This window comes from Oncorhynchus mykiss, chromosome 19 (genome assembly GCF_013265735.2).
Source record: "Oncorhynchus mykiss isolate Arlee chromosome 19, USDA_OmykA_1.1, whole genome shotgun sequence".
Classification (NCBI taxonomy): Eukaryota; Metazoa; Chordata; class Actinopteri; order Salmoniformes; family Salmonidae; genus Oncorhynchus; species Oncorhynchus mykiss.
This window is the reverse complement of record NC_048583.1, coordinates 40938974-40965503: the sequence shown is the minus strand read 5'-3', so window position 1 is coordinate 40965503 and position 26530 is coordinate 40938974. Positions and strand designations below refer to the sequence as shown.

Here is a 26530-nt window from a genome sequence, read left to right as displayed (position 1 = left end):
AGAATCACGACTCAGGATATGACACAAACGCAGACACAGGAGGCGGATGGTTCGGTTCTCAGAATATTTATTATAACAAAGGAGCAGGTAATAGGGCAGGTAGAGGCTCGTAGTACAAGGCAGATTCTAAAAGGGACAGAACCGCAGGCCGAAAGGTCGGAACCGGGAGGACTCGAAAACAAAAACTTGTTTCACACGGAAACCACGCTAGGACAATTTGACAAGACAGAAAACGCAGTATAAATACACAGGGGATAATTGGGAAAATAGGAGACACCTGGCGGGGGGTGGAGACAAGCACAAGACATGTGAAACAAAACGTATTAGTCACATGCGCCGAATACAACAGGTGTAGTAGACTTTACAGTGAAATGCTTACTTACGAGCCTCTAACCAACAATGCAGTTTTAAAAAATACGGATAAGTAATAAGTAATGATCAGGGTGTTACAATTAGCGTACATCTACTTGGCCTATCTCTGATATAGTTATATGCTTTGGCCAGGGTCTATTGATTTAAGTAGACGAACGACCTTATCATTTTAAATATTGAATAAACTAGCGCAACATTAGTTTCATGCCCACAGGACGCATATACGTTTTGACCGCATTTCCCCGTACTTGGCGTATGTAGTGCTTCGCTTTTCAACTTGCTAAAAACTAACTAGTTGGAGTCAGTGTGTGTACTTTTGTTTGTACCTCGCTACAGTGAAACAATGCACAAGTAGGACATATTGAACGCATATGGTACACATAACGCACCGTAGCCGAGCGCGGCACCCCCAACGTAGCGTTCCGGACTGCTCTATTGAAAATGAATGACTTCCGCCAGGTACGTAAAGAGTTAGATGCATCTGATTGACATCGTAGGGCAGTGGTGTAAAAATACTTCAAAGTACAATTTAAGTAGTTTTTTAAAATATATATCTTTACTACTACTTTTACTTCACTACATTCCTTAAGAAAATATTGTACTTTTTACTACATACATTTTCCTTGACACCCAAAAGTACTTGATACATTTTGAATGCTTATCAGGACAGGAAAATACTCAAATTCACGCACTTCAACCGAATATCCCTGGTCATGCAAATGGCAGCTGGTTTGCTTAATTTAAGGAATTTGAAATTATTTATATTTTTACATCTGATACTTTAAGTATATTTTAAACCCAATACTTTTAGACTTTTAGTCAAGTAGATTTTACTGATTGACTTTTACTTGAGTCATTTTCTATTAAGGTATCTTTACTTTTTTCTATTAAGATATCTTTACTTTTTTTTACTCAAGTATGACAGTTGGGTACTTTTCCCCATCACTTCAGTAGGGTGGAGCATTGACGTATTGGAACGTGGCCTGGGAGGCGAAGTGGCGTAGCTTGGATCCGAAAGTGGTAGAGGGTGTATGCTAATGTTTCTGTTGTGTTCTGTATTACCAGTTTAGCTAGGTTAGCTAACGTAATCGTTGTAATGAAAATGGGACTGTTCGGGAAAACACAAGATAAACCACCAAAAGACTTGGTAAGGGAAGGCTTCTGGTGAGGGGCGACACGAGCTTGACAGCTAGCCAAACAACTAATTCTAAGCTAGGTACAGAACCTAACAGCTAGGCTAGCTTGCTCTGTTTATTTATGGTACTGTAACAAGGGCGACGTTTATCCAATACCTCTCATCACGATCTCCGTCTTATTTAAACTTGAATCGAATAATATTGTAATGTAGCTAGCTAACGTTTACTACGGCAGTTTACGAGTTAGCTAACGTAAGCCAATTGTTGCTAACATTACCATTTCAGTTTGATTGTTAGCTACACAGTAGCTAACTTGCTAGCTAGTTTATGGCCTTCAATATAAGTCGTGCTTGTTTGCTAGCTACTTGCATTGGAATCATTTGTAGCCTACATTTACAAACTTTATTCCCCCAAATGCTATGGCTGCTGGCCTGTTGCTCATTTACACACTAGCAGCCAGCACCATCTTTGGATGTAAACAAACGACCATCAATCTAACGTGACTGTACATGGTTCTGCCTCAAATTCACACGAAAGAAGAAAAAATTGTTTACACGTCATTTCCTTAAGCTTGACAGTGAATGACACATCTGAGTGTAATATTTTACTAGTGATTTGTTGAAGCTTAATTCACTTTTTTCTGTCATTTAAGGTAAATGAATGGTCACTCAAAATCAGGAAAGAGATGAGAGTGATTGACAGACAAATTCGAGGTGAGAAGAAGTACTTTAAGGCTACGTTATGTGAAGCCCAGTCCAATATTGGTTTAAGAATGTCAGAGAGCAAAAACAATACACTATAATAATATAAACACCAAGGAAAGCTGCTGTCAAACTTCTGTCATAATGTTCTACATTAGTTTGTTATATTACATTATATTAGTGGTCTCTCATTGTTCCTCTTCTATCTCAGACATTCAGAGGGAGGAGGAGAAGGTAAAGAGATCCATCAAAGATGCTGCTAAAAAGGGACACAGGGACGTGTGTGTGGTTCTTGCAAAAGAGATGGTCCAGTCGAAGCGTGCAGTCAGCAAACTTTATGCCTCCAAAGCCCAAATGAACTCTGTACTCCTCAGCATGAAGAACCAGCTTTGTGAGTGTGAAGGAAACTACTGATGTAGCATCACCAGTTACAAAATGCCCAGGATAAGTTAATGTGATGACAAATGAATAGAAATGCTTTGTAACACTGGAAGCTAGTAGGGGTGCAGAGTTTTTCCTGGTCAGGCCAAGTGGTCAAGTCATGGCCCTAATATGAATATGTACTGCACATGTAATATGCTGCGTGTTACATTACAAAGGGGTGGTGTCTGGTATGTGACTCTGCTGTTATTTTTCCAGCTGTATTGCGTGTAGCTGGCGCCCTTCAGAAGAGCACAGAGGTCATGAAAGCCATGCAGAGCTTAGTGAAGATCCCAGAGATCCAGGGCACCATGAGGGAGCTGTCCAAGGAGATGATGAAGGTCAGTCACATATCCGCTGACACACTGTGGCCTCTGTGTTACTGTTGGGTACATAAATCCATCACTGCTCATGTGCATTGCTCTATTGCTGCTGCGTCACGTACCGGTGTGAAACCCTCTTTAGAGAGACTCAGGGAAGCCGTCCAGTTTTGAACCACTGCTACGATCTGAAGCTACAAGCATACAATTAATATAACCAACAATATTATGCACTATGTTCAAATTTATATTGAAGAATAAATTAGTAAATATTGTTTGATTATTGATATAACCTTTTGGTGCTGTGTATGTCCCACAGGCTGGTATCATAGAGGAGATGCTGGAGGATACCTTTGAAAGCATGGAGGATGATGAGATGGAGGAGGCAGCAGAGGCAGAAGTTGATAGGATCCTCTTTGAGATCACAGCAGGTAAAGATGGTCCTTCTGGTAATGAAACTGGTCTCAAAAAGTTGTTTGGGGCTGTAAATGTTCACCTGTCTGGTGGGGGCTGATGGTAAAAATGTAATGTTGTACATGCTGACCCCTGGTGTTTTGTTCCATATTAGGCGCCCTTGGCAAAGCGCCTAGCAAAGTCACAGACGCCCTACCTGAAATGGAGCCTCCTGCCGCAGCCTCAGAGGATGAGTCGGAGGAGGACATTGAGGAGATGCAGTCTAGACTGGCAGCCTTAAGGAGCTAAGATTGAGCTTTGACTGCTTTTAGTCCCATTAAAGTATTTTTGCCTGCTCAAGTATGAACAAAGACAATTTTGGTCTAGGGTTAATCTAGTCTCTTCTCAAACATATTGTCTCTTTCTTTCACATTATTGTTTTTGATTAGCTTTGGGCTGAGAACTTTTGAATGCTTAGGGCTAAATAACATATCAGATCTGTTCTTATGAAAGTTGGCTTTTATGACCTTGCATATAATCTGGGTAACCCTAGAAACCTACCCAATGTTGCGAAAATCTATATTAATCCCAAGATCGCTGAAAGAATGCTCATGCCTATCTAAAGTGATGAGTGTGGTCTGATTATTTTGGGGAAGCTGAGGCTTCATCCTGCAATAGGGTGGATTAACCACCCACTGGGCGAAAACAGGTTGAATCAACGTTGTTTCTACATCTAATCAATGAAATTACTTGAACCAACATAGAATAGACGTCGAGCTGACGTCTGTGCCCAGTGGGCAGAGACTTACTCTGAGCCGGTCACTGACATATCTAATCCGTAATGGAAATGTCTTGCTCTACATTGCGGCATTAAATGAGTGACTCATCAAATTTTAGATTTCATGAAACTTTAATCCATCACTACTCTGATCTAGTTCTGAAATCTAAAATGTAAAACAATATACATTGAGTATACCAAACATTAGGAACACCTTCCTAATAAGGAGTTACACCCCCCTTTTGCCCTCAGAACAGCCTCAATTTGTCGGGGCATGGATTCCACAAGGTGTTGAAAACATTCCATGCTTCCCACAGTAGTGTCAAGTTAGCTGGATGTCCTTTGGTTGCTGGACTATTCTTGATTCACACGGGAAACGGTTGAGCATGAAAAACCTAGCAGCGTTGCAGTTCTTGACACAAACTGGTGTGCCTGGCACCTACTACCATACCCTGTTCAAAGGCACTTCAATATTTTGTCTTTCCCATTCACCCTCTTAATGGCGTACATACACAATCCATGTCTCAATTGTCTTAAGGCTTAAAAATCCTTATTTATCTTGTCTCCTCCCTTAATCGGCACTGATTTGAAGTAGATTTAACAAGTGACATCAATAAGGGATCATAGCGTTCACATAGATTCACCTTGTCAGTCTGTCATGGAAAAGCAGGTGTTCTTAATGTTTTGTACAATCAATGTATTTCATTTATTCATTTGAAACACAGGATCTAAAAAGCAAAGTTATCTGTACAGTGCATATATCTATTTTCTTTATATAATGTTGTTTGGAGGGGTAAAAAAAGGAATGCAAATTCTAACCGATTTTGGACGTTGAAATCGTGCTTCTTTAACTGTGTATTGTTGTCCTTAAATTTGTTCTGCTTATTCAGTAAAAAATCTGATTGGTTAGTCTCGTTTCAGATCCTGTGTGTTATGGGTTGTTTTTTTTCTGTGCATACTTTTGTTTTTTATGTGGCCAGGAAATTATGGAAATAAACATGAATGATTTTACTGTTGCCTGGCCTCTCAATACTTGAATGTTACCTGAAAGTTCAGGAAAATGGACGAGTAGGATGAAAGGAAAAAGTGAACAAATGTGTGTTTCGTTCGGTTGGTAGGCCACTACTTTTGTTGCTTTATTTTATGGGAAAGAGCAACATCTGTGAAAACACATTCAGGAGAGAGAGTCTTAGAGCGAAACAGTGCATCTTTCGTCTGGGTTGCTTTTCCCTTGGCTTCAAAGGGATTAGCTTTATAACCAAATGTAACCAAACCCTATCTCTGTCCTCTGTTGATGTAGGTTACCAGTCCAAAAAAGCACTGTAGCGGTCTCATGTTTTAGGGAAAACTTCCCAAAATGATTTACAAGCCTCAACTAATGCCAGTGGATTATATTGAATTACTATTGTTTCTGAAACTGAGCATTTACAGGTGTATTGCAATTATAGTATACTATTGAGATGTTTAATCCAGACTGCCTGGTCCATGCTATCAGGGATCCTTGGGATGTTTCAACTCTGAAGATACCTGATTGAAGTTGAAATGTTAAATGGTGAGTTAGGCTAGTGACTTCCCAATGATTCTGAATAGCATTTACCCTGTCTGGTCTGCTCACTTTTTCTATTTCACAGAAGGTGTTGGTGTTGTCACTACAACCTCACAATCTTCCTAGTTAGTGTTCAATTAAAAAATGAACATCCACATCAGGTAGTTAGTTAGGCCAGTAACTATTTAAATAGACAAAAAATATTCTGTATCACGTTCATGTCTGCGTGCAGCGGAACGTTTGACGCCGTGGTTGGTCCTCGCTGACGCTGCTGTCAAATGGCAACTGCCAACGCTCAAGAAGGAAACTCCGCCCTGTTGACAGCACGTTCCGTCCCCTTCTCAGCGCAATGGTTTCTTGGATAATCTCTAGACTTGTGGTGTAAGTATTTTTTTTTAAATCACATTCTTCTTTCATAAAAATCCCACCTCGAGATAATGCCGTTTGCTGTAAATATGCTTTTTTCCGTGACACAAGATGCATGACAGCAGTGGCCGCTTTATAGCCTATGTAGGCTACGTCTTATTTCTGAGCAGAGACCGTGACTCTGGGGTTTGAGGCGAGACAGAATATTGTGCTCTGTTTATGACTTATTCCTTATTTCAATAAGGCATTTTTTTGCCTTTTGATTTAATAGTCATATCACATTTAAAGGGTCGGTGAATATTTTATTTAGACTATTATGTATTTACTTGCGTTTTCATTGAATTCCAGACAAAGAATTACGTGATTGCCCAAATTAAATATGTATATTTCTATGTCTGCTCATGCAGAGCTATGCATGTTGAAAATGATCAAGCAACAATAATGCTGTAATCGATAGGGGATTTCATACAGTAAATTCAATTATAACTATATAATCAAATGCTTTTATAAAGCACAGAGCAGTGGTAAGCAGAGCTATTTTATGTTACTTGATGTCCTTTATTTGGAAAACAAAGGGATGGGTCACCCCTCTCAGGTTACAATAAAAGTGTTGTATATATTTCTAAGACTTTATTGCCGCAAATGTTCTGAGTCATCCGAATATTTAAGCACGTTAATGTATGGAAGTAGAATTATAGACTCCACTGGTCATTTCTATGGTGTTGTAATGTGGCGAAATGATTAAACGTGTTCACAACATATAGACTTGGAGTTAGCCAAATCTCAAAATAGCACGTCAATTAAATTTAGGTTACAATATCATATTACATTGCTGTTTCAGACGTGAGGCTCCAAGTGTCTTCTGACTTGGCGTTCAAAACTCTATATAGACTATCCAACACATTTTATTTGTTGTTCTGAGATCTTAAGCAGAAACACTGAGTGCATTTTGTTTTGAGTGACCTTGTGTGTTTAACAACTGTATGGTTATACAGGCCTATGTAGGTCAGTAATTTGAGCAGGTCACACTCACAACTGTTGCCATACTGTTGCTTCAAGCCAAGGGGTCCCCCTGTCTGTTATAGTCATACACAGGTGTAGTCCTCATGTGGCCTTGTTTAGTAAATTCGAATTTTAAATGTGCACCTTTTTCTGCTCACTCATTAGTTTTAATTGTTGTTGAAAATATTAATGTCTTCATGTCAATTACACATTCAACAATATGAACGGAATTGGAAAATAGTTGCGCACGTAAAACTCTGACTTGTCTAGCGGGGGCCTCTTTGATTGCAATGGGTCTTTGGCGCAAAGGAAGTGCGCATGGGACTGATTCTCCTCATTTCTTGGAATATGAGCCACTCCCTGTTGATGTATTATTTGTTTATTTAAACATTATGCATTCAATCAAATCTAAAACAGTTTTAACACAGTAAATTCGTCACAAACCCAATACCCATTACTGCTGAGTTGGAGGACATATTGTTTATTTTATTTCACCTTTATTTAACCAAGTAGGCAAATTGAGAATAAGTTCTCATTTACAATTGCGACCTGGCCAAGATAGTATAGCTTATACATCAAAGTTATACAAATAGAGAGTTGTTTGTTTTTTGGACAGTTGTTACCAGTGAGTTTTATTTGCTTTTAGCCCCATAAATGTGTGTGGATGTGCTGGACAAGCACTTATTGCATAAGCTAATGACATGTTTTGTGTTTTCCAGGCTTGTATTTGGCACACTATATCCTGCATACTCCTCATACAAAGCTGTCAAGTCAAAGGATGTGAAGGAATATGTGAGTATTAGCAACATTATGAAAAAAGTGACAATGAAACCATAGTCTGGGACCCAGCCAAATCGTGGACTGAATTACATGAACCAGGATTAATAAGAATTGAGTTTAATATTCTTGAACTATTATGTATCAGACTAACTGTGACAGTTATTTTGCTTTTAAAGGTGAAATGGATGATGTACTGGATCATATTTGCACTATTCACCACCATGGAAACCCTCACGGATATATTTATCTGTTGGTAAGTTAATGCTGTATTATAAAATACCTGTTTTGTATTTATGTATAGTATTATTTCACTTGTTTTCATATAAGTCCAAAATATTGTTCTGCAATAGTACTGAGTCACATAACATTGGCCTACATAGGATAGTCACGACTGATGATGGTATTGTAATGGGGAGTAGATTTTTTGAATGCTCTGATCGCTGTATTATTCTTCCCTTCACTGTAGGGTTCCTTTCTATTATGAGCTGAAGATTGCCTTTGTGGTATGGTTACTGTCTCCTTACACAAAGGGGTCCAGTGTTCTATACAGGAAGTTTGTTCACCCGACACTATCTTCAAAAGAGAAGGTGAGACCAGTGCATTAGTACTTTTTTCTTTGTCCTCTTGAAATGTTTTATAAGGTGTCTTCTATACTATATATGTTTTAAATGCGCTGCTAATCATTTTAATGACATTTGCTGTGATGGATTATCCGAAGGAGAGGTTGGATTGTCCTAGCTGGTCATGTTTTGGGTGGAGGGGCATAAGGAAACGGCATGGTTTTTCCTTCTGTTCCTTTCCTTCTTACTTTATTTTGGGGTCAGGAAACACATCAGAGTTGAGAGGGGACCAACACTGGGACCCAGTGTCAGATGAAAATGAACAATAGCACTGATTCTAAAAGACAATCAACATGTCCACTCTTTATGTGTGAAGAAACGTGTGTTGCTAAAGAGCAATCTCAAGACAGATAGCGACCTTGTTCATTACAAATAGTCACAACATGTATTGTTTGCATACAGTACATCAAATCTGTGAGTGGGTTTTTCACATGGCCTGCCAATAAAAACACAATTAATATGTGTGTTTTCCTCTATGTCCAGGATATTGATGACTATCTCTGCCAAGCAAAGGACAAAAGCTACGATACTCTGGTGACTTTTGGGAGGAAAGGTTTGAATGTAGCAGCCACAGCTGCAGTCCTGGCAGCGACAAAGGTAATGCTGACTATTTCCATTTCTGATGTGTCCTGGGGGAATGGTGGGGTGAAGTGATGTTTTTCTGTGTACATATATGTATAATTCATAGTGTTCGTGTATTTTGTCTCCCACCCCAGGGCCAAGGAGTACTGTCAGATAGACTACGAAGTTTCAGCATGCATGACTTGTCCGCCTACCAGTCCGACCCAACTGAGGTGGACTCTGGATCTGTCCCGAGTCAGTCTGCAGCTGGACAACAGAGGGCCAGGACCATGATGCGCAGCAAGTCAGAGAGTGGCTACACCAAGGGTGAGACTATACTGCCACATACACTTACATCACTAACCAGGATACAGACAGAATGAATGACACAGCCAGGTTCGGGATGTGATTATCCTATTTGCACATAATTTTTCCATAATACAATTTGATCACCTCTTAGATAACTACCATGTAGTAGCTAAGTAGCAATATGGTAACACTGAAAAGGGTATATACTGTACAATAGGCAATTTGTGTACACCTCTAGCATGTCTACTAGTACGGACTAATAGAGTAAATATTTACCAATACACATGCTAGAGGTGTACACATTGCCAATCGTATCTAATGTGCCTTTAGGTATTTAAGTTACTAACTAGGGAGTTAAACTGTACTCATTGTTTCCATAAATGGTATATTTGGCAAATAATGGTTTTACCAAAGCACTACTGAAAACAATGAGTACAGTTTAACTCCATAGTTAGTAACTTAAATACCTTACTGCTTAGTATTGCTCATTGCTTCAAATGAAAGGCATTAGAAATGTTGACACTCCTGAAAACAGGTCTGTTTCCTCTGCTTAAACAAACATGATCATATGGCCTCTTTCCTGTTTAAGCCTGGAGATAATAGTTCTGTGCCCTGACTTTCCTTAGTCCCCCTAATCCCACATATCTATTCCTGTTTGTGATATTTGACTGCAGGTAAGTCTCTACATGGCTGCCAGGCAGGCTCTGGACCAGTGCTATTCAAACCTTTACCATTTGGGACCCCATCCCAAATCTGACCACACAACATTAAAACCAGTCCATTAACATTTTCACATCAACAAATAACCTTCAATTCATTACATTTTCTCTCCTATCAAAATGAAGAGAACCAATAAATACATTTTTCCCAACAACAACAAAATGATATTGTTCCATGAAAAAAAAACATTTTGCAACCCCACTGCAATTCCCCCGACTTTGAATATCAATGCTCTAGACTCACCTGAGAATGCTTCACGTTTAGCTTTTATCATTGAATGACCAGAGCCTGCTCTCCGGTGGCCATACTAGTTCAGTGGTCCATGTCTCATTATACAGTATGTGTTGGACAGTCCCAAAGTTTCTTTGAGATTCACTTTGTTTGGATTGATTAGTCTATTTTCCAAGAGGTTAATAATAACCACAAGGTGAAAAAGAATGCTTTTGCACCATGGCTCTGTTAATTAAAAAATGTGTTGTGGAAGGACTGTAACTATTCCTGTAAGTGACTGTACTATGTGGATCATTAACACATTTTCAAATTATGTTTGAAAAACGTGTTTTGTTAACTTACCACACACTTATTGTGGAATATTTACAACGTGATTATCTGTGTTTTCATAAAAACAACATGATATTAGCTGATAGGTCAACCAGCATCCTTCATATTGAAAGAGCTGGTTTATGAAAGGCTATTTTGGCCTTTTGCTTTCCATTTCCATGGCATATTGAATGATGAGATGGAAATCCAGTGTACTCAACATGATTCTGCAGAGACTAAATGAAGGGCCGTGAAGAGGAGTCCTCGTCCGTATAGCATTGTTATGCTTGTTTGCCCTGTGAGAGAGGGAATCCCATATCTTTCAGCGTTATTCTAGTCCTTATTCCCCTGCCTGCACACATGGTCCTTTTGATGTCTGCTCCGGTGCTCTGTGTAGAGAACAACAACCACCCTACTCTGCCCCTTAGAACTCATAACAACCTCTCTGTAGTGAAGCTACAGCACTTCAACAATTATAGTACAACATTTCACTGCTGCTTTCAGTGTACATTCGGATGTGTGTCTGTTAATTTTTCACCACCGTTGCTTCTCACGGTGCAGGGCAGGATTTGGACATGACTGAGTATGAGGTGTTGAGATTCGACCTGTGTGACACCAAGGAGCTGCTGTCCCACGCTATTACACCCCCCAAACCCACACTCCCTCCTTCACCCTCCCTGACCCCCCAGCCCTCTCCACCTCCATCCCTTGCACCCCCAGCACCAGAGCAGACTGAGGACATGGGGGGGGGGGGCGTCAACAAGCACCCCACAGCTCAGGCTGATTAAGAGGAAGGCGCCTGAGGTACTCCTTTAAACTGGCTGGCCTACTGGCATGTGATTCTAACTTCCCCTGAACTGGACTGTGGTGACTAACACACTGGGTCCTCGTGGCACGGTACCATTGCAAAAATGAGGACGGAAGATCATTTTCTGTCTGAAATTAGTTGTACCGTTATGATACAAATTAGTTTCTAATATGCATTTCTATTTTTAGTGGACTGATAAGTGTATGAATTGATGTTGTTTTGCAGTATTGTTTCACTGCTGATATGACTTTGCTGTTGAATGTAATGGAAGTATTGATGTGATTGCATGTATTGATTTCCCAATTTCCATAGAAAACAAGCTGGAACAGGCCTCTGAAAAGAACATTCCAGGATTGCTTTCTTTACCATGTGTCAACTCATATTTTCATAATGTACTAAGTGTTACTCTTGTGCCCAAACTGACAGTATAGATAGATATACAGAGCATGCATATCAGACAGACAAGACAAACATTGTCAGACCACAAATCAGGAATAATGTGGCATTTATTGCTTTCAGAACCGTTATGGTTAATCAGTGCCCCATCTCTCTTTTTTTCCATCTGTCTTTCTAGCCTCCTCCTAGGGACATAAGACCTCTCACAAGATCCAGGACTGCCCAGCTGCCTTCAAACAGAGAAGCCATGTGATTTTGTGTGAACGCTCCCAAGACCACTTTAGCTGCAAGGAGAAGAGGGTAAATAAAGAAATGTGGCTAAAAGCTAAATGCATAAAGCAGCCTTGTTTTAGAATAAGGAAACCAAAGTGACTTGTGACCCTCTATCTTAATATATATGACATCTGGCACATACTGTACTGTAAAGGAGACAGATGGTGGGTGCCATCAAGGTAGCACTCGAGTGGGCTTCATACCTTACAGACATTTGGATTGACTTGTCGGTCATTGAATATGTTTTTGTATGTATGTAAAGTGTGTGTATTTATCATTAATAGTTTTTTTTATATACTATGTTTAGAGACAAATGCATGTATGTGTCTCTGGTCATTAGTGTCATAAAACAGAATGTATTGTTACTTACATCTTTTTGTGGCTACTTGGTCACTGTTTGAGGTAGCATCAGTCATCAGGAGCGTAGCAGGGTGAAATACTCCGTAATGAAGGATATGGTTGTCCACTCCCTCTCTTGGGTTTGTAGGGAGAGCTTTAACCTGGCAAACACAATCTGTACTGACAATTTAACAGGACACAGAATATTGAAATGAATTGTCCTATCAGGTTAGTATATCTCCTCAAAGGTGGTATTTATTTATGAGATAAAATAGCAGTGGTAGGACTTAAAAAATGCTGATTATTATTAATCAAATGCAAGTAAGGGCTCTATTCAGTCTGTATCGCTGAAGCATTACAGATTGTGCGATAGAAATGTGAAGGTAATATCTGATTGAGCCGACATATGCAGCGTTTATCGTGAATAAAGTCTTCACTAACGCGGGAACATTGTCTTTAAATTTAAATCCCGCTGTAACGCTGAACTTCCACAATACGGATTGAATAGAGCTCTTTACATTTGCTTATAAAGCCTTAAATCATTCAAATAAAACATTGAGTACCTGGTACTACAGAAACAGTAATATCAGTACTTGTATTTCTTGCAAAGAGCGCTAAAACATCATGAAACACATAACTATGACTGTCATTGACTATTGGCACTATCCACTATGTTCAGAGTTACTGCAACTGTTCCAGTACCATGAAATGTCAACAAAAAAGAACTTCAGAAATGTAAAAATGTTTTTTTCCTTTTTAGTTCACTGATCACCATGTTATTTATCATTACCAAAATTATTATTATATGGGATTAGTTAGTATTCAAATAAAGACATTTCTCTATGGGGTAGAAATGTTGACAATCAATTTTTCAATCTCATTATAATCTGGCATTCAAGTCTGTCATTCAATTGTTTTGTAAAAGTTTGTGTTATTCATGCCTTATAGGCATCACTATACATTTGAGTATTTTCTGGTTTAGCACACAAAACATGATTTGAAGTGTATAGCTATTGTATAACAAAAGATAGCCAGTGGCGAGAGCTATATACTCTGGTCCTTCTCAGAGTCTAAAAACACTGTGCAATACTCTGCTTTCACTGAGAAATTGTCAACTCACACTTCTTACTCAAAACTCATTTCTCAATGTAGCCACAATTGTCGACCTGTCTTTTCCCAGCCATTATGAAGAGATTAATGACTAATTCTTCTCTAAGACCTGCCTGTTGCCTATATCTATGAGGGCATAGCAATTACACTATAGTTGGGCAGGTTCCTAACCTTTTGTAAATTACATGAATATCGGGAGTGTTTTTGCCAATGGTAGTAACAAAGGTGAGTGACATACGGTCTTTAAATGAACGTTTCTGCATTGTAGGTATGTGAATTCACTTAGATTGAACCCTCTTGGCTATTACACAATGCATCACTGAATCATACTTGGGGTTTGGGCAGATTTCATTTTAGTTCACTGTTCTCAATACATAAATTAAGGCTTCTCAGGTGTGTGTTCAGTTTACATCAAATTCAATCACTTTCTGGTAAAAAAAAGATTTTGGTATACACTTGTTTGCACATGGAATTATCAGAAAGAGGTTCCTTCTAATGGGCAGTTTTCATGTGGCACAATTTTTTTTATCTTTGTTGCGACTTTAGCAGTTTTTGTGTTGTGTTGGAATGTGATTGCCCTTTCAAATAAAATGGATCAAAATAAAGTTAATCATGTTTTTGTTGCTATCTAGCAGCACACAGATCAATAAACGAAAGTCATAGGAAAATGATTTACTACAGAGCATTGGGTGAATTAGTTTAGTTTTTATTTGCTTCAGTGATTGCCTTGCCGATTTTACAATGATTCTGAAGTGCTGAATATTTTTTTCAATATTCTTTTGAAGCACTTTGTGGCAAGGTCAGGAGTTATTCTCATGGACAAAATACATGTTTCCACAACCTTGAGTCAAATAAATTGCATGAGGAACATGTCTGACTGATGGCCTCGAGTAAAAAGTACCTTCTGGCAGACCAGAATCTCCCATGATGCTCAAAGCTTATTGTGAATTTCTGAAAAAAAGATGACAGACCGGGATGAGCTAAAATGACATGTGCTTTCTCTGTATCATCAGTGTTTCTGTTGGTGAATAACAGCCAATAAATATGAGACAATGTGACACCATGGCTTATGTATTTTGTATTATATTTAAATGTAATAGATTAATACATTTGAGTTAATTTATTCAACAACAAACAATACAGTTATCATTTTATTAATCAATTGCCCAAATCTGCATTTCACTCTACATTGACCAAAATGATGCTGTTGAACAATGTTCTTGTGTACAATGAAATTTGATGAATCAATTGCAAATGTACATACATCTCAGAGTGGGAAGGACAATTCTAGCCATTAGACTTTTAGGTTGACACGTTCATGATATTTCTTGTAGGGATCATTGACAAACCAGTTCCTCCTCTTCCAGAATTTTGTGGTCATTTTGTCCAAGAGCTTATTCTGTGTTTTGTTACAAAACACATGCTCCCTTAAACGCTTCTTTCTGGCAGGCAACTTCTTCCACAGTTTTTTTTTGTATCCAGCCTATTGAGAATCAGCAGTAAGTGTCAATTTGAAGACGGAGGAGAAACAGATAGCCAACGCCACAACCTTTATCGTTTCAGAACCTAAGGAGAACAGAATGAGAGACTTGTACATTACCTTGCGTCTAATCCACAGGCCACAGTGCAGACGCATGAACCTCTTCACCACTGACTTCACAGATTTCCTCTTCCCTTTTTTCACACTGATGTACGTGAGGTTTCTGCTTGGTTGCTGGACCAGGCTGGGAATGAGAGGTGCAACCCTGCAAGAACCAAGTCCCACCCAAATTAGTAAATCAATTGTTGTTGTTCTTTAAAATGTTTTAATGTTTCATGTCTTTCAAACAAACAAAGCTTGGGGATATTACTCTCATCTTATTAATTTAATTGATTGATGCATCTTTCAAAAACAATTGAAACAAAAGCTGTCTAGCTAGCTAAATTAGTTTTAAAAAAGCTACTCGCACTTGATGAATTGAATCAGCACGATATGACTTTTCTGAATCTGATGAGCAGTATGTATGCCTAGCCCTCACCGTTGCAGGATGCTCTGCTTGGGTGTCTGGAAGCCTTTGGCAGACAGAGAAGCCCATGCAGGAGTAGTGACCAGAGACCTCTGGACAGTTTGACGATTGATTATGGTGGAGAACCGACATATCTGCTGCCCCCTGGCAAACAGAGTCAACGGCCTCATCAAGCCTGTCCATGCAAAAATAAATACATTTCTAAAATTAGGTAAGCTATATCTTGTTCAGTATCACCACACTAGCTCCATAGCTAGTTACACAGCTAGCATCATGAGTATGTGCTGGCATTGGATAACCTTAGCCTGCGCTGCGCTAATAATAACCACGAATGTCGACTCGTTAGGCAAGCAATTAGCTGGGTATATAATCAATAGAATCTACACAAAACCTTGAATTCATCACAGGTAAAAGCTCAATGATGTATCAACACATTACATACCAGGGACGTTCCTGGCCATGATGGCTGCCATGTTTCTTGTAATGCCGCTGTGAAGCAGGCAATAATAACAAAGCACTTCCGGGTCACGGGTTTTTTGGAATCCTTCAGAATAAGAGTTCCAACCTGTATACTTCGTACTTTATTTGTATTTGTATTTGTATTTATTAGGGATCCCCTCAAGGCAGCAGCTAGTCTTTCAAGGGTCCAAACGCATTAAGGCACGTACAATCACACATTAAACAAAATATAAAACTGTACATCATACAGTTATTACACCACTACATATCTACAATACAAAATACAACCATACAACCATTTTACAATGTAAGTGTGTGTAGAGTGCGTGTGCTAGCGTGTGTCTATACCTGTGTGTGTGTCTCTTCACAGTCCCCGCTGTTCTATAAGGTGTATTTTATATATATTTTTTCAAACTGATTCTACTGCTTGCATCAGTTATCTGATGTGGAATAGAGTTCCATGTAGTCATGGCTCTATGTAGTACTGTGCGCCTCCCATGGTCTGTTCTGGACTTTGGGACAGTGAAGAGACCTCTGGTGGCATGTCTTGTGGGGTATGCACAAGACATGCCACCAGACAGCTCGGTGCATTCAGCTTGTCAACACTTACAAAAACAAGTAGTGATGAAGTCAATCTCTCCTCCACTTTGAGCCATGAGAGATTGACATGCACATTATTAATGTTAGCTCTCCGTGTACATTTAAGGGCCAGCTGTGCTGCCTGTTCTGAGCCAATTGTAAATTTCCTAAGTCCCTCTTTGTGGCACCTGACCACACAACTGAACAGTAGTCCAGGTGCGACAAAACAAACGAATTCCTTGCCACCCATTCTGAAACTAACCGCAACTCAACTGTTAAGTGTTTCAATTATTTCACACGCTGTAGTAGGTGATGTGTATAGTGTTGAGTTATCCCAATACATTGACACACTCGGTTTACTCAAAGCCAGTGGCATGTCATTAGTAAAGATTGAAAAGGGGGGCCTAGACAGCTGCCCTGGGGAATTCCTGATTCTAACTGGATTATGTTGAAGAGGCTTCCATTAAAGAACACCCTCTGTGTTCTGATAGACAAGTAAGTCTTTATCCACAATATAGCAGGGGGTGTAAAGCCATAATAACACATACGTTTATCCAGCAGCAGGCAATGATGTATAAAGTCTAACAAAACAGCCCCCACAATCGTTATATCATACATTTCTCTCAGCCAATCATGAATAATTAGGGTGAAAATAATGGAAAATGTGCACAATTATTGATATATTTTTACTAGTTATAAAATAATGTAAAGTATTTCTATGAAATATGTGAATTATTTGTTTATTTAAAAACAATTCAAAGTAAAAAGGGGGTCCATTCTACTCAGGAGCACTTCTACTTAACACATCCACAGAGTTTACACCCACAGGACCCAGTCTGGTTTTATGAAGGGCAGACATGTAATAATATTCGACTAGTATTGGACTTGATAGACTACAGTGAGTACATTATTAGAAGATAGCTTTATTTTATTTGTAGACTTTTACAAGGCTTTTGATACAGTTGAACACAATTATTTGGTTTTGGTCAATATTTACAAAGTGTAATTAAGACACTTTATGATAATAGTAATAGCTCTGTTCAATTATCCCATGGAACCTCACAGAGAATAAATATTAGACGCATAATTAAACAAGGATGCCCAATTTCTCCTTTCTTATTTGTATTGGTCACACAAGTAATGGCACTTCACATCAATAAAGGATCGCTTTAGGGCTATTCTGATACAAGATAAAGAGATCAAGTTTCACAATTGGCTGATGACACCACCAAAAGATCATTGAAGTCGGGAAAGCTATAACTTCAGTCTGTATCCTGTTTTATACGCTAGTAATTATATCATAACAGAATTTCACTTGAGAGTAGTGCATGGCTATGCTTTATTCCAGTCAGAGTCAGTGTTTTTCTGTAAAACATACAAATATCATTTTCTTTTAAATAGCATAGGTCAAAAACATTTCTATTGATGAACATAGATGTGATGCAGTTCAAACAGAAAATAAAATATAACACATAGTACCTCAGATCACAAAAATGATTCATATGTATAACCAGCAAATAGATTATTTCTGTGACAGAGGGGAACATTTACTTAAAACAATCTTCAAAGCATAAGTTAAACACCCATCGATGTACCATGACTGAATGCATTTACAAACATCAACAAAAGTGATTTTCATAACACAAGGTCTCCACCAAGTCCTTATAGAGGCCCGCAAGCTCCATTTTCAACCCTCCTAAACCATCCAGTGTGTGCCTCTTTAAACCATTTACCTAATTAATCTAAAGGAATGCAAAGGTAAATTCAATTGATTACATTTTTTCTTATTTTTAACAAATGTAACGGGATCCACCATCACTAAAGCACAGAATACAGATGAAAAACACTTCTGCTTGTTAAAAATACATCTAGAAGATATAAATCGCAGGAAAGCTGGTGAGTTATCAAAAGTACTTAAATGGACATTTGGTAAACCATGGATAGTATTTGGTGTCTGCTTTCTCTTATGGTCCATTAGTCCATAACTGAGGCACACAGACTTCCCTTGATTCTGCTCTAAAAGCCAGACATTTCACCTCAATAATAGGAAGTATCAGATGAGGGTGGGGACATGTTCACCAACCAGCGTATACTGGCTCGGCATCACATGGGATCCCGTAGTATTCACCTTGCGGCCTCTCTTTGGTTAACAGAAATTGTCGCGCGAGGGAAAGCTCTCCACCTGTGTCTCGCATTCGACGCAACACCAGTAGGATGACAAAGAGTAGGGCCACTGGACCAGAGAAAAGAGAGAAACAACACATCAATAGTGTATGCAAAAATACTAAAAAGGTCACTTACTACTTACTACTCGATTACTTCAGCATGATTTATATATTTCACCTAGTTTTTTTCTACAGGATGTGGCCTCGAGTTTAAATGACCTATAAGCATAATTAAATAATATTTGGATATTTGTAGTGCCGAGAAAGTGCATAAAAGTAGTGTAATTGGAAGAAATTAACAAGGTTCATGTCAATGAACAACTTCTTGATTAAAGGGTCACTAAAACCCCAAGTAAATATGTGAATTTCATTATGACAGCTTGACAAGGGTTTTCAACATCTAACTGGTAGCCTAAAGTTCAAACCACTTTCCTCCCACTACACCAAAATGTTAACGTGTCTTCAGACATACCACCTCCTCCAATGACAAGTAGAGCAATGGTGATAGGGGCCAGCTCGCAGTCCTCCCCTGCCTTGCGGAAGAAGGTCTCCATGCAGTAACCTGGAGCAGTGCTGCCTTCAGGACAGAAGGCAACGCCAGGGCACCGGATGGGGTTCACGTCTGGACTCTGTGGGACAGGTGAAGTGAGCCCTGCTCATTAAAGTTGGTCAGGAAATCCCTTGGGGATAGTTTCAGTATTAGAGGTGTTTACAGGGAATAAGAGTTGTGGTACTGACTGGGCAGTAGTGGTTTTCTGGGCAGAGGTTACAGGTCTCCTGGCCCCAGTGGATCTGGAAGAAGCCGCTGCTGCAGATTTGACACATACTCTGACGGGGAGCCTTGTGCAGGCCTGTCCAAAACCAATCATCCATTTAAAACTGTCTGAGTCTGCTATTACGGTGTACTACCTTCACAAATTAGAACATGCATGCCTTCCTTTAGTGTGTTTATAGATGTAATCCATTTAGTGCCAGATAACTCTTCTGGAAATAGAGCTACTTCAGTCATAGACTATACAGACATAGTTAAAGATTTACTTGATATTAGATTGAATGGAACATTCTCAGCCACAATTTTAATATTTTAACACACTGAATAGCACAGTTGATATTTTTGGCTGGCACTGGCAGTTACCTGGACGACAAGGTGTGCACTCCTTGGCAGCAGCCTGGAGGGACTCTGTACCAGCAGGACAGATCTGACACAGAGCACAACTGGAGGAGCTGTGGGAGTGACAGCCACAAGGTTGCAATGAATAGGGAAGAACTTATTTAGAAATACTGTTTCATACTGCTGGCTATCACCATCCGTGTCTGATCACTGAACTATTACAATAATAATATATTCAATGCCCACTAATAAACCTATGAGTCTGTCAGTCTGTGTGTCTGTAGGTGTTTTGGGAAGTAAGACCGTTAGCATGAGAGGGGAGCATGCGATGTTAGATCTGCAGACAAGCAACCGTTTGTGTGGATTATCAAGAGTTCATGCAGATCCCGCTGCAGTGTATACCGCATTAGTTTAGGAACCACAGATCTAAGGTGACCATGAAGGGCAACATACTTGCAGAATGTTCCTCGTTGACATGGACTGCACAATGTGGCATTTTGTTGAGACATATAGAAACCTGAAAATAACACGTTCCATTTATTTATTTTTTAACACAGGAAATGAAATATTTCTAAAGTCTTGGTTTGTTTAAATGTGCAACAAATAACTGAAGTCCAGCTCTTATGCAGTAGAGCTGATTGTTTTCATCAGTTGTTACACATTTTTTATTCACTCCTTTAACTTTCTCTCTGCCTATGTGCATGGCTGTACAAAACAACACGAAAATTCACAACACTATAATATAAACACTGTAATAGTTACACGTAAGTAATTATTGAAATGCTTATACAACCAAAACAGAACAAATATTGATATAAATACCTGGAGAACAACTTTGGCAGGAGTCGGAGCCTGTGATGTTGCTGTAGGAGCCTGCGGGGCAGGACTGACACACAGGGCTTCCGGTGAAACTGCAAGAGAAGAGGAAGAGCAACAGTGGTCTACAGAATGTTTGTGAATCGGCTATGCCCTCAGTCGACAGAGACTTACTTGGTGTAAAAACCCTGGCTGCAGGGCAGACATCGCTGTTGTCCAGCCAGACTCTGAAAGAACCCTCTGGAACATAGGAGGCAAGCCCCAGTGAACAGACACAACCCTGGCTCACGGCAGCAGGAACACAGGAAGGTGTCTGGGGGATGGATCAGAAGTCTATTATTGAACAGGCTGTGCTGTTTGCAAGATTTACCATCTTAATTTTACAGTTTAGCCAAATTATCTTTCACGTACTCTGTAGAGGCCGCAGGCCAGACAAATGGCAGTAGTCAAATAATACAGCAAAGCTGTCCACTTAGCATACCATAAGAACAAACATCCTTGGTGTTAAAAATAGATGTCACATGGGTAAAAACTACATTACAGTGCTGCATCAATTGCCTGTGGTGTGTTTCTACCTAATTTATAGGTTGTGGTGATAAATATAACAGTCTACACAGGAAAATGATTGAAATGTTGTAGCTAACAAAAAGAGCACTTTTCAAAGCAGTGAGCTAACATTTTGTTCTCTACTACAGCAAAACACAGTGACAATAAAAAGCTTTTGGGGAGGTTTATTTAATTCTCAGTCTCCCTCTCTCTGCCAGGCCTGGGTAAGCAGGCCCATAGTTCAGACTCACCTTTGTCGGAGTAGGACCCTGGGACACAGGCCTCACAGAGGGCAGAGCAGCCTGGGGATGTGGTGCTGAGGATCATATGGGGGGTTGCTGTCACTTTCTCATTGAATGTAGGGGTCTCACTGACTGTAGGGGTCTCACTGACTGTAGGAGTCTCACTGACTGTAGGGGTCTCACTGAATGTGGTTGTTTCTGTCACATTCTCAATGAATGTGGTGTTCATCACAGAAAGAGTGAGCATCGGAGCCGTCGTCTGGCTCACCCCCACACCTGTTATAACAAGACAGACCTTCAGAGAAATAGTTATAGAAACAGGAGAAAATTAAACATTCCCAGCCTCTCTCTAAGTAGCAATGTGGTAGATAGGCAAATGCTACAGGGGATTTGTTTTATTTATTCACCTTTATTTAACCAGGTATGCCAGTTGAGAACAAGTTCTCATTTACAACTGTGACCTGGCCAAGATAAAGCAAAGCAGTGCGACAAAAACAACGCAGTTCCACGTGAAAAACAAAAGTACAGTCAATAACACAATAGAACAATCTATATACAATGTGTGCAAATGGAGTAAGGAGGTAAGGCAATAAATAGGCCAAGAGTAGCAAAGTAATTACAATTTAGCAAATTAACACTGGAGTGATAGATGTGCAGATGATGATGTGCAAGTAGAAATACTGGTGTTCAAAAGAGCAAGAAAGTAATTAAAAACAATATGGGGATGAGGTAGGTAGTTGGATGGGCTATTTACAGACGGGCTGTGTACAGCTGCAGCGATCGATAAGCTGCTCAGATAGATGATGTTTAAAGTTAGTGAGGGAGAGAAGTCTCCAACTTCAGCGATTTTTGCAATTCGTTCCGGTCATTGGGAGCAGAGAACTGGAAGGAAAGGCAGCAAAAGGAGGTGTTGGCTTTCGGGATGACCAGTGAGATATACCTTCTGGAGGCTGTGCTACGGGTGGGTGTTGTTATGGTGACCAGTGAGCTGAGATAAGGCAGAGCTGTACCTAGCAAATACTTATAGATGACCTGGAGCCAGTAGGTCTGGCGACGTATATGTAGCAAGGGCCAGCCAACGAGAGCATACAGGTTGCAGTGGTGGGTGGTATATGGGGCTTTGCACTGTGATAAACGGATTGCACTGTGATAGACTGCATCCAGTTTGCTGAGTAGAGTGTTGGAGGCTATTGTGTAAATGACATCGCCAAAGTCGAGGATCGGTAGCATAGTCAGTTTATCAAGGGTATGTTTGGCAGCGTGAGTGAAGGAGGCTTTGTTGTGAAATAGGAGGCCGATTCTAGATTTAATTTTGGATTGGAGATACTTAATATGAGTCTGGAAGGGGAGTTTACAGTCTAGCCAGACACCTATGTATTTGTAGTTGTCCACATATTCTAAGTCAGACCCATCCAGAGTAGCGATGCGGGCGATCGGTTGAAGAGCATGCATTTAGTTTTACTAGCATTTAAGAGCAGTTGGAGGCCACGGAAGGAGTGTTGTATGGCATTGAAGCTCGCCTGGAGGTTTGTTAACACAGTGTCCAAAGAAGGGCCAGATGTATACAGATTGGTGTCGTCTGCGTAGAGGTGGATCAAGGAATCACCCGCAGCAAGAGCAACATCATTGAAATATACAGAGAAAAGAGTCGGCCCGAGAATTGAACCTTGCGGTTTCCCCATAGAGACTGCCAGAGGTCCGGACATCAGGCTCTCCGATTTGACACACTGAACTCTGTCTGAGAAGTAGTTGGGGAACCAGGTGAGGCAGTCATTTGAGAAACCAAGGCTGTTGAGTCTGCCAATAAGAATACGGAGTTTGCCAGAGTCAAAAGCCTTGGCGAGGTCGATGAAGACGGCTGCACAGTACTGTCTTTTATCGATGGTGGTTATGATATCGTTTAGTACCTTGAGCGTGGCTGAGGTGTACCCGTGACCAGCTCGGAAACAGGATTGCACAGCGGAGAAGATACGGTGGGATTTGAAATGGTCAGTGATCCGTTTGTTAACTTGGCTTTCGAAGACTTTAGATAGGCAGGACATGATGGATATAGGTCTGTAACAGTTTAGGTCTAGTGTGTCACCCCCTTTGAAGACGGGTATGACCGCGGCATCTTTCCAATCTTTAGGAATCTCGGACGATAGAAAGAGAGGTTGAATAGACTAGTAATAGAGGTTGCAACAATGGCGGCGGATAATTTTAGAAAGAGAGGATCCAGATTGTCTAGCCCAGCTAATTTGTACAGGTCCTGGTTTTGCAGCTCTTTCAGGATATCTTCTATCTGGATTTGGGTGAAGGAGAAGCTGGGGAGGCTTGAGCAAGTCGCTGCGGGGGGTGAGGAGATGTTGGCCGGGGTTGGGTTAGCCAGGAGGAAAGCATGGTCAGCTGTAAAAAAATGCTTATTGAAATTCTCGATTATTGTGGATTTATCCATGGTGACAGTGTTTTCTAGCCTCAGTGCAGTGGGCAGCTGGGAGGAGGTGCTTTTATTCTCCATGGACTTTACAGTGTCCCAGAACTTTTTGGAGTTAGAGCTACAGGATGCAAATTTCTGTTTGAAAAAGCTAGCCTTTGCTTTCCTAACTGACTGTGTGTATTGGTTCCTGACTCCCCTGAAATAGAGCACATGACCTGGGAAGCTAGATATTCAGAACCCATATAGGCTAATGGGTCAAAACACTGATTAGTATGGTTCAGAAGACCAAAAGTTCCTCGGTGATTGGTATTTGATGGCGTAACCCATTGCAGACGTCATGTGACACCTAACCTTCCCCTCACTACAATCAGATGATCTTTCAGTAGACATCCACAGATTTCAACCCTTAGTGTTTCAGGAAAATCCAGTAATAGGCCTTTGTGGCACATTCTCCAAAGAGGAGTATGAATTAAAAGCCTTGTTCCTGATCAAAGAATGGCAAAAAGTTCCAACATGAAAGATTTTAGATGTCTACTTGCTCATTCCTCTGATACCTTACAACGATGTTGCCATTCTGAATCACACCCACCTGATCTATTTCACAATGAGGTAGCCAATGTTTCACAAAAAGCATTTCAAAGTAAGTCTTCTTTAGGATATGTAGCCATTTGTGGAGTGTGTAATGTGACACTATTAAACACCTTTAACACAATATATGATGGTGTCTGACCTACAGTGAGTTGGGGAAAGAAAGCAGCAGCACACAGAGACGTTATTGTGGCAGTAATCACATTAGCAGTGAGCCGAGCTGCTTTACTGAGAGAATGACACCCTCTTCAAGAAATGCAATTATTTAAAAACAGGTCATGAGATTTCACCTGGTTTATACTCCAAAATGCTCAGAGTTGGCCAGGGCCCTCTGTCTATACTGTACTGTATATTCTATTGAGTTTAGATTGCCAGAGCATGGGGAACTGCTTGGGTAACGTGTGTTAATTGAACACTAGAATGAGGCCAACAAGGCCAACAAATGTCACCTCACAATAACAGTTGAATGTTGATTAGCATTGACTTTAAAAGCTGCACTTATGCAACATTGTTGCAAAGCAGTGTGTAATGTTAATGTTGCATTCAGTCATTTAAGAACGTTTTGAATCAGAGAATAAACCATGGATACCGCGGTTTGTAAAACTTTTACAAATAAAATCAGAATTGTGAATGATAAATTGAATGGCGTGCCTAAGAAAAAGTCTAGCCAAAGTTCATAAACAGAAAAAGATCTACACAGTTGCACTAGTGGGTGAGTACCTCAAACAATCCCATGTAGAATTGTCTTCAGTCATAGGTAACTAAAAAGCAGTCAGTGTTGTTTGCCATGGGTGTATTCATTACGCCAATTCTGTTGCAAAACGTTTCTTAAACTGAAACAAACGAAACGGGGAGGGAACTACCTGAATCTGTCCAATAGAAACTCACGTTTCGTAACTGTTTGTACTAATGATTACGCCCCAGTTGACAAGCCAAGACAACAAACCACCAACCTTACCTAGCAGACAAGCGGCAGCTATCGCAGTCAAAACTCCCCAACATTCCATACTCCAGATATTATCGTCAAAGTCACAAAAACGTTTTATAGAATTTCATCCCTGACGGTTGTCTTTCTTTTAGTGAAGTCCACCGTGAGTTGCTTGTTTCTGGTTGCTTGTCGGGCTCATCAATGTCATATGACAAAATACAGATCATGTGATTTTACTTAGATGTTTTGGCAGATATCTGTATATTGACGAGATGCTCATGTCTCCGCACTAACAATGGGAGTCGTCCCAAAGACGGGAAGGCAGGCGATACATTTAGGTCCAAAATAAATCCCTTGAAACGCTTTGGGTTTATTTTGAACAGATTTAGCTACATTTTGGGAGAGTGAAATCTCCCGCCTTGCCTCTCTCTTCCTCTCTGGTTTCGATAACGTCAAAGCGCAGCCGCAGAATAAAATCATGCAGACAGTCTGGTGTTAAAATAATGAATTAAATCAATAAATGATTATATATAATTTATTTTCTGGGGGCCAAAGTGTATTACAGTGAAACTGTACCTCCTGAATTCGACTTGTCCCCACCCCATTCTCTTTTCAATGTGTGTATACATTTCTAAATGGGTCACATGAAAGTGATGTAGTCTATGCTCTAAAACCAGACATACCATACCGCACATTTAAATTCACAAAACCATTTCAAATAAACAGTTCTATGACAACGTTGTACACCACCAACAATATACTTCCTTAATGTGCAGCAGGGTTGGGTAGATTACTATCTAAATGTAATCCGTTACTAGTTACCTGTCCAAAATTGTGATCAGTAACATCATTTTTGGATTACCCAAACTCAGTAACGTAATCTTATTATATTCAGTTACTGTTAGATTACTTTCCCCTTAAGGGGTGTTAGAAGAAGACAAACATGTATGTTACCAATTTAAAAACATCTGTTGCAGGATACATCAATGTTAAAGTTCTGGGACACTGTAAAGTCCATGGAGAATAAGAGCACCTCCTCCCAGCTGCCCACTGCACTGAGGCTACGAAACACTGTTACCACCGTTAAATCCACTATAATTGAACATTTCAACAAGCATTTTTCTACAGCTGGCCATGCTTTCCACCTGGCTACCCCTACCCCGATCAACAGCCCTGCCCTCCCC

General features: G+C 40.0%; 4 protein-coding genes across 9 annotated transcripts; 2 read left to right on the top strand and 2 right to left on the bottom strand.

Annotated features, from left to right (window-relative positions):
• Nucleotides 1-276: 276 nt before the first annotated feature.
• On the top strand, nt 277-5136 carry LOC110497858 (charged multivesicular body protein 3). 5 transcript variants are annotated; one of them, XM_036954815.1, is made up of 7 exons: nt 334-349; nt 709-831; nt 2161-2221; nt 2421-2600; nt 2849-2970; nt 3269-3380; nt 3518-3702. In XM_036954815.1, the coding sequence occupies exons 2-7, from the start codon at nt 814-816 to the stop codon at nt 3649-3651; spliced, it is 627 nt and encodes a 208-aa protein (XP_036810710.1). In that variant the 5' UTR covers nt 334-349; nt 709-813; the 3' UTR covers nt 3652-3702. The 5 variants fall into 5 exon arrangements, with proteins under 5 accessions (XP_036810711.1, XP_036810710.1, XP_021429966.1 ...); XM_036954816.1 differs by lacking the exon at nt 709-831 and having other exon boundaries at nt 277-349; XM_021574291.2 differs by lacking the exon at nt 334-349 and having other exon boundaries at nt 356-831.
• Nucleotides 5137-5957: 821 nt separating this feature from the next.
• On the top strand, nt 5958-14548 carry LOC110497855 (receptor expression-enhancing protein 1). Of its 2 annotated transcripts, XM_021574286.2 has the most exons (8): nt 5958-6047; nt 7754-7826; nt 7991-8067; nt 8281-8401; nt 8918-9031; nt 9151-9322; nt 11126-11368; nt 11947-14548. In XM_021574286.2, exons 1-7 carry the CDS (start codon nt 6016-6018, stop codon nt 11350-11352), a joined length of 816 nt encoding a protein of 271 aa, XP_021429961.2. In that variant the 5' UTR covers nt 5958-6015; the 3' UTR covers nt 11353-11368; nt 11947-14548. The 2 variants fall into 2 exon arrangements, with proteins under 2 accessions (XP_021429961.2, XP_021429962.1); XM_021574287.2 differs by lacking the exon at nt 11126-11368.
• On the bottom strand, nt 14546-16028 carry mrpl35 (mitochondrial ribosomal protein L35). The gene is made up of 4 exons (XM_021574288.2): nt 15939-16028; nt 15509-15671; nt 15091-15235; nt 14546-14973 (listed from the first exon to the last, which is right to left on the bottom strand). Exons 1-4 carry the CDS (start codon nt 15967-15969, stop codon nt 14785-14787), a joined length of 528 nt encoding a protein of 175 aa, XP_021429963.2. The 5' UTR covers nt 15970-16028; the 3' UTR covers nt 14546-14784.
• A 1282-nt stretch (nt 16029-17310) lies between these two features.
• LOC110497854 (multiple epidermal growth factor-like domains protein 9) lies at nt 17311-25813 on the bottom strand. The gene is made up of 9 exons (XM_021574285.2): nt 25377-25813; nt 21424-21690; nt 20801-20939; nt 20633-20721; nt 20264-20327; nt 19835-19923; nt 19438-19550; nt 19172-19328; nt 17311-18767 (listed from the first exon to the last, which is right to left on the bottom strand). The coding sequence occupies exons 1-9, from the start codon at nt 25423-25425 to the stop codon at nt 18610-18612; spliced, it is 1125 nt and encodes a 374-aa protein (XP_021429960.1). The 5' UTR covers nt 25426-25813; the 3' UTR covers nt 17311-18609.
• Between the last annotated feature and the right edge of the window lie 717 nt (nt 25814-26530).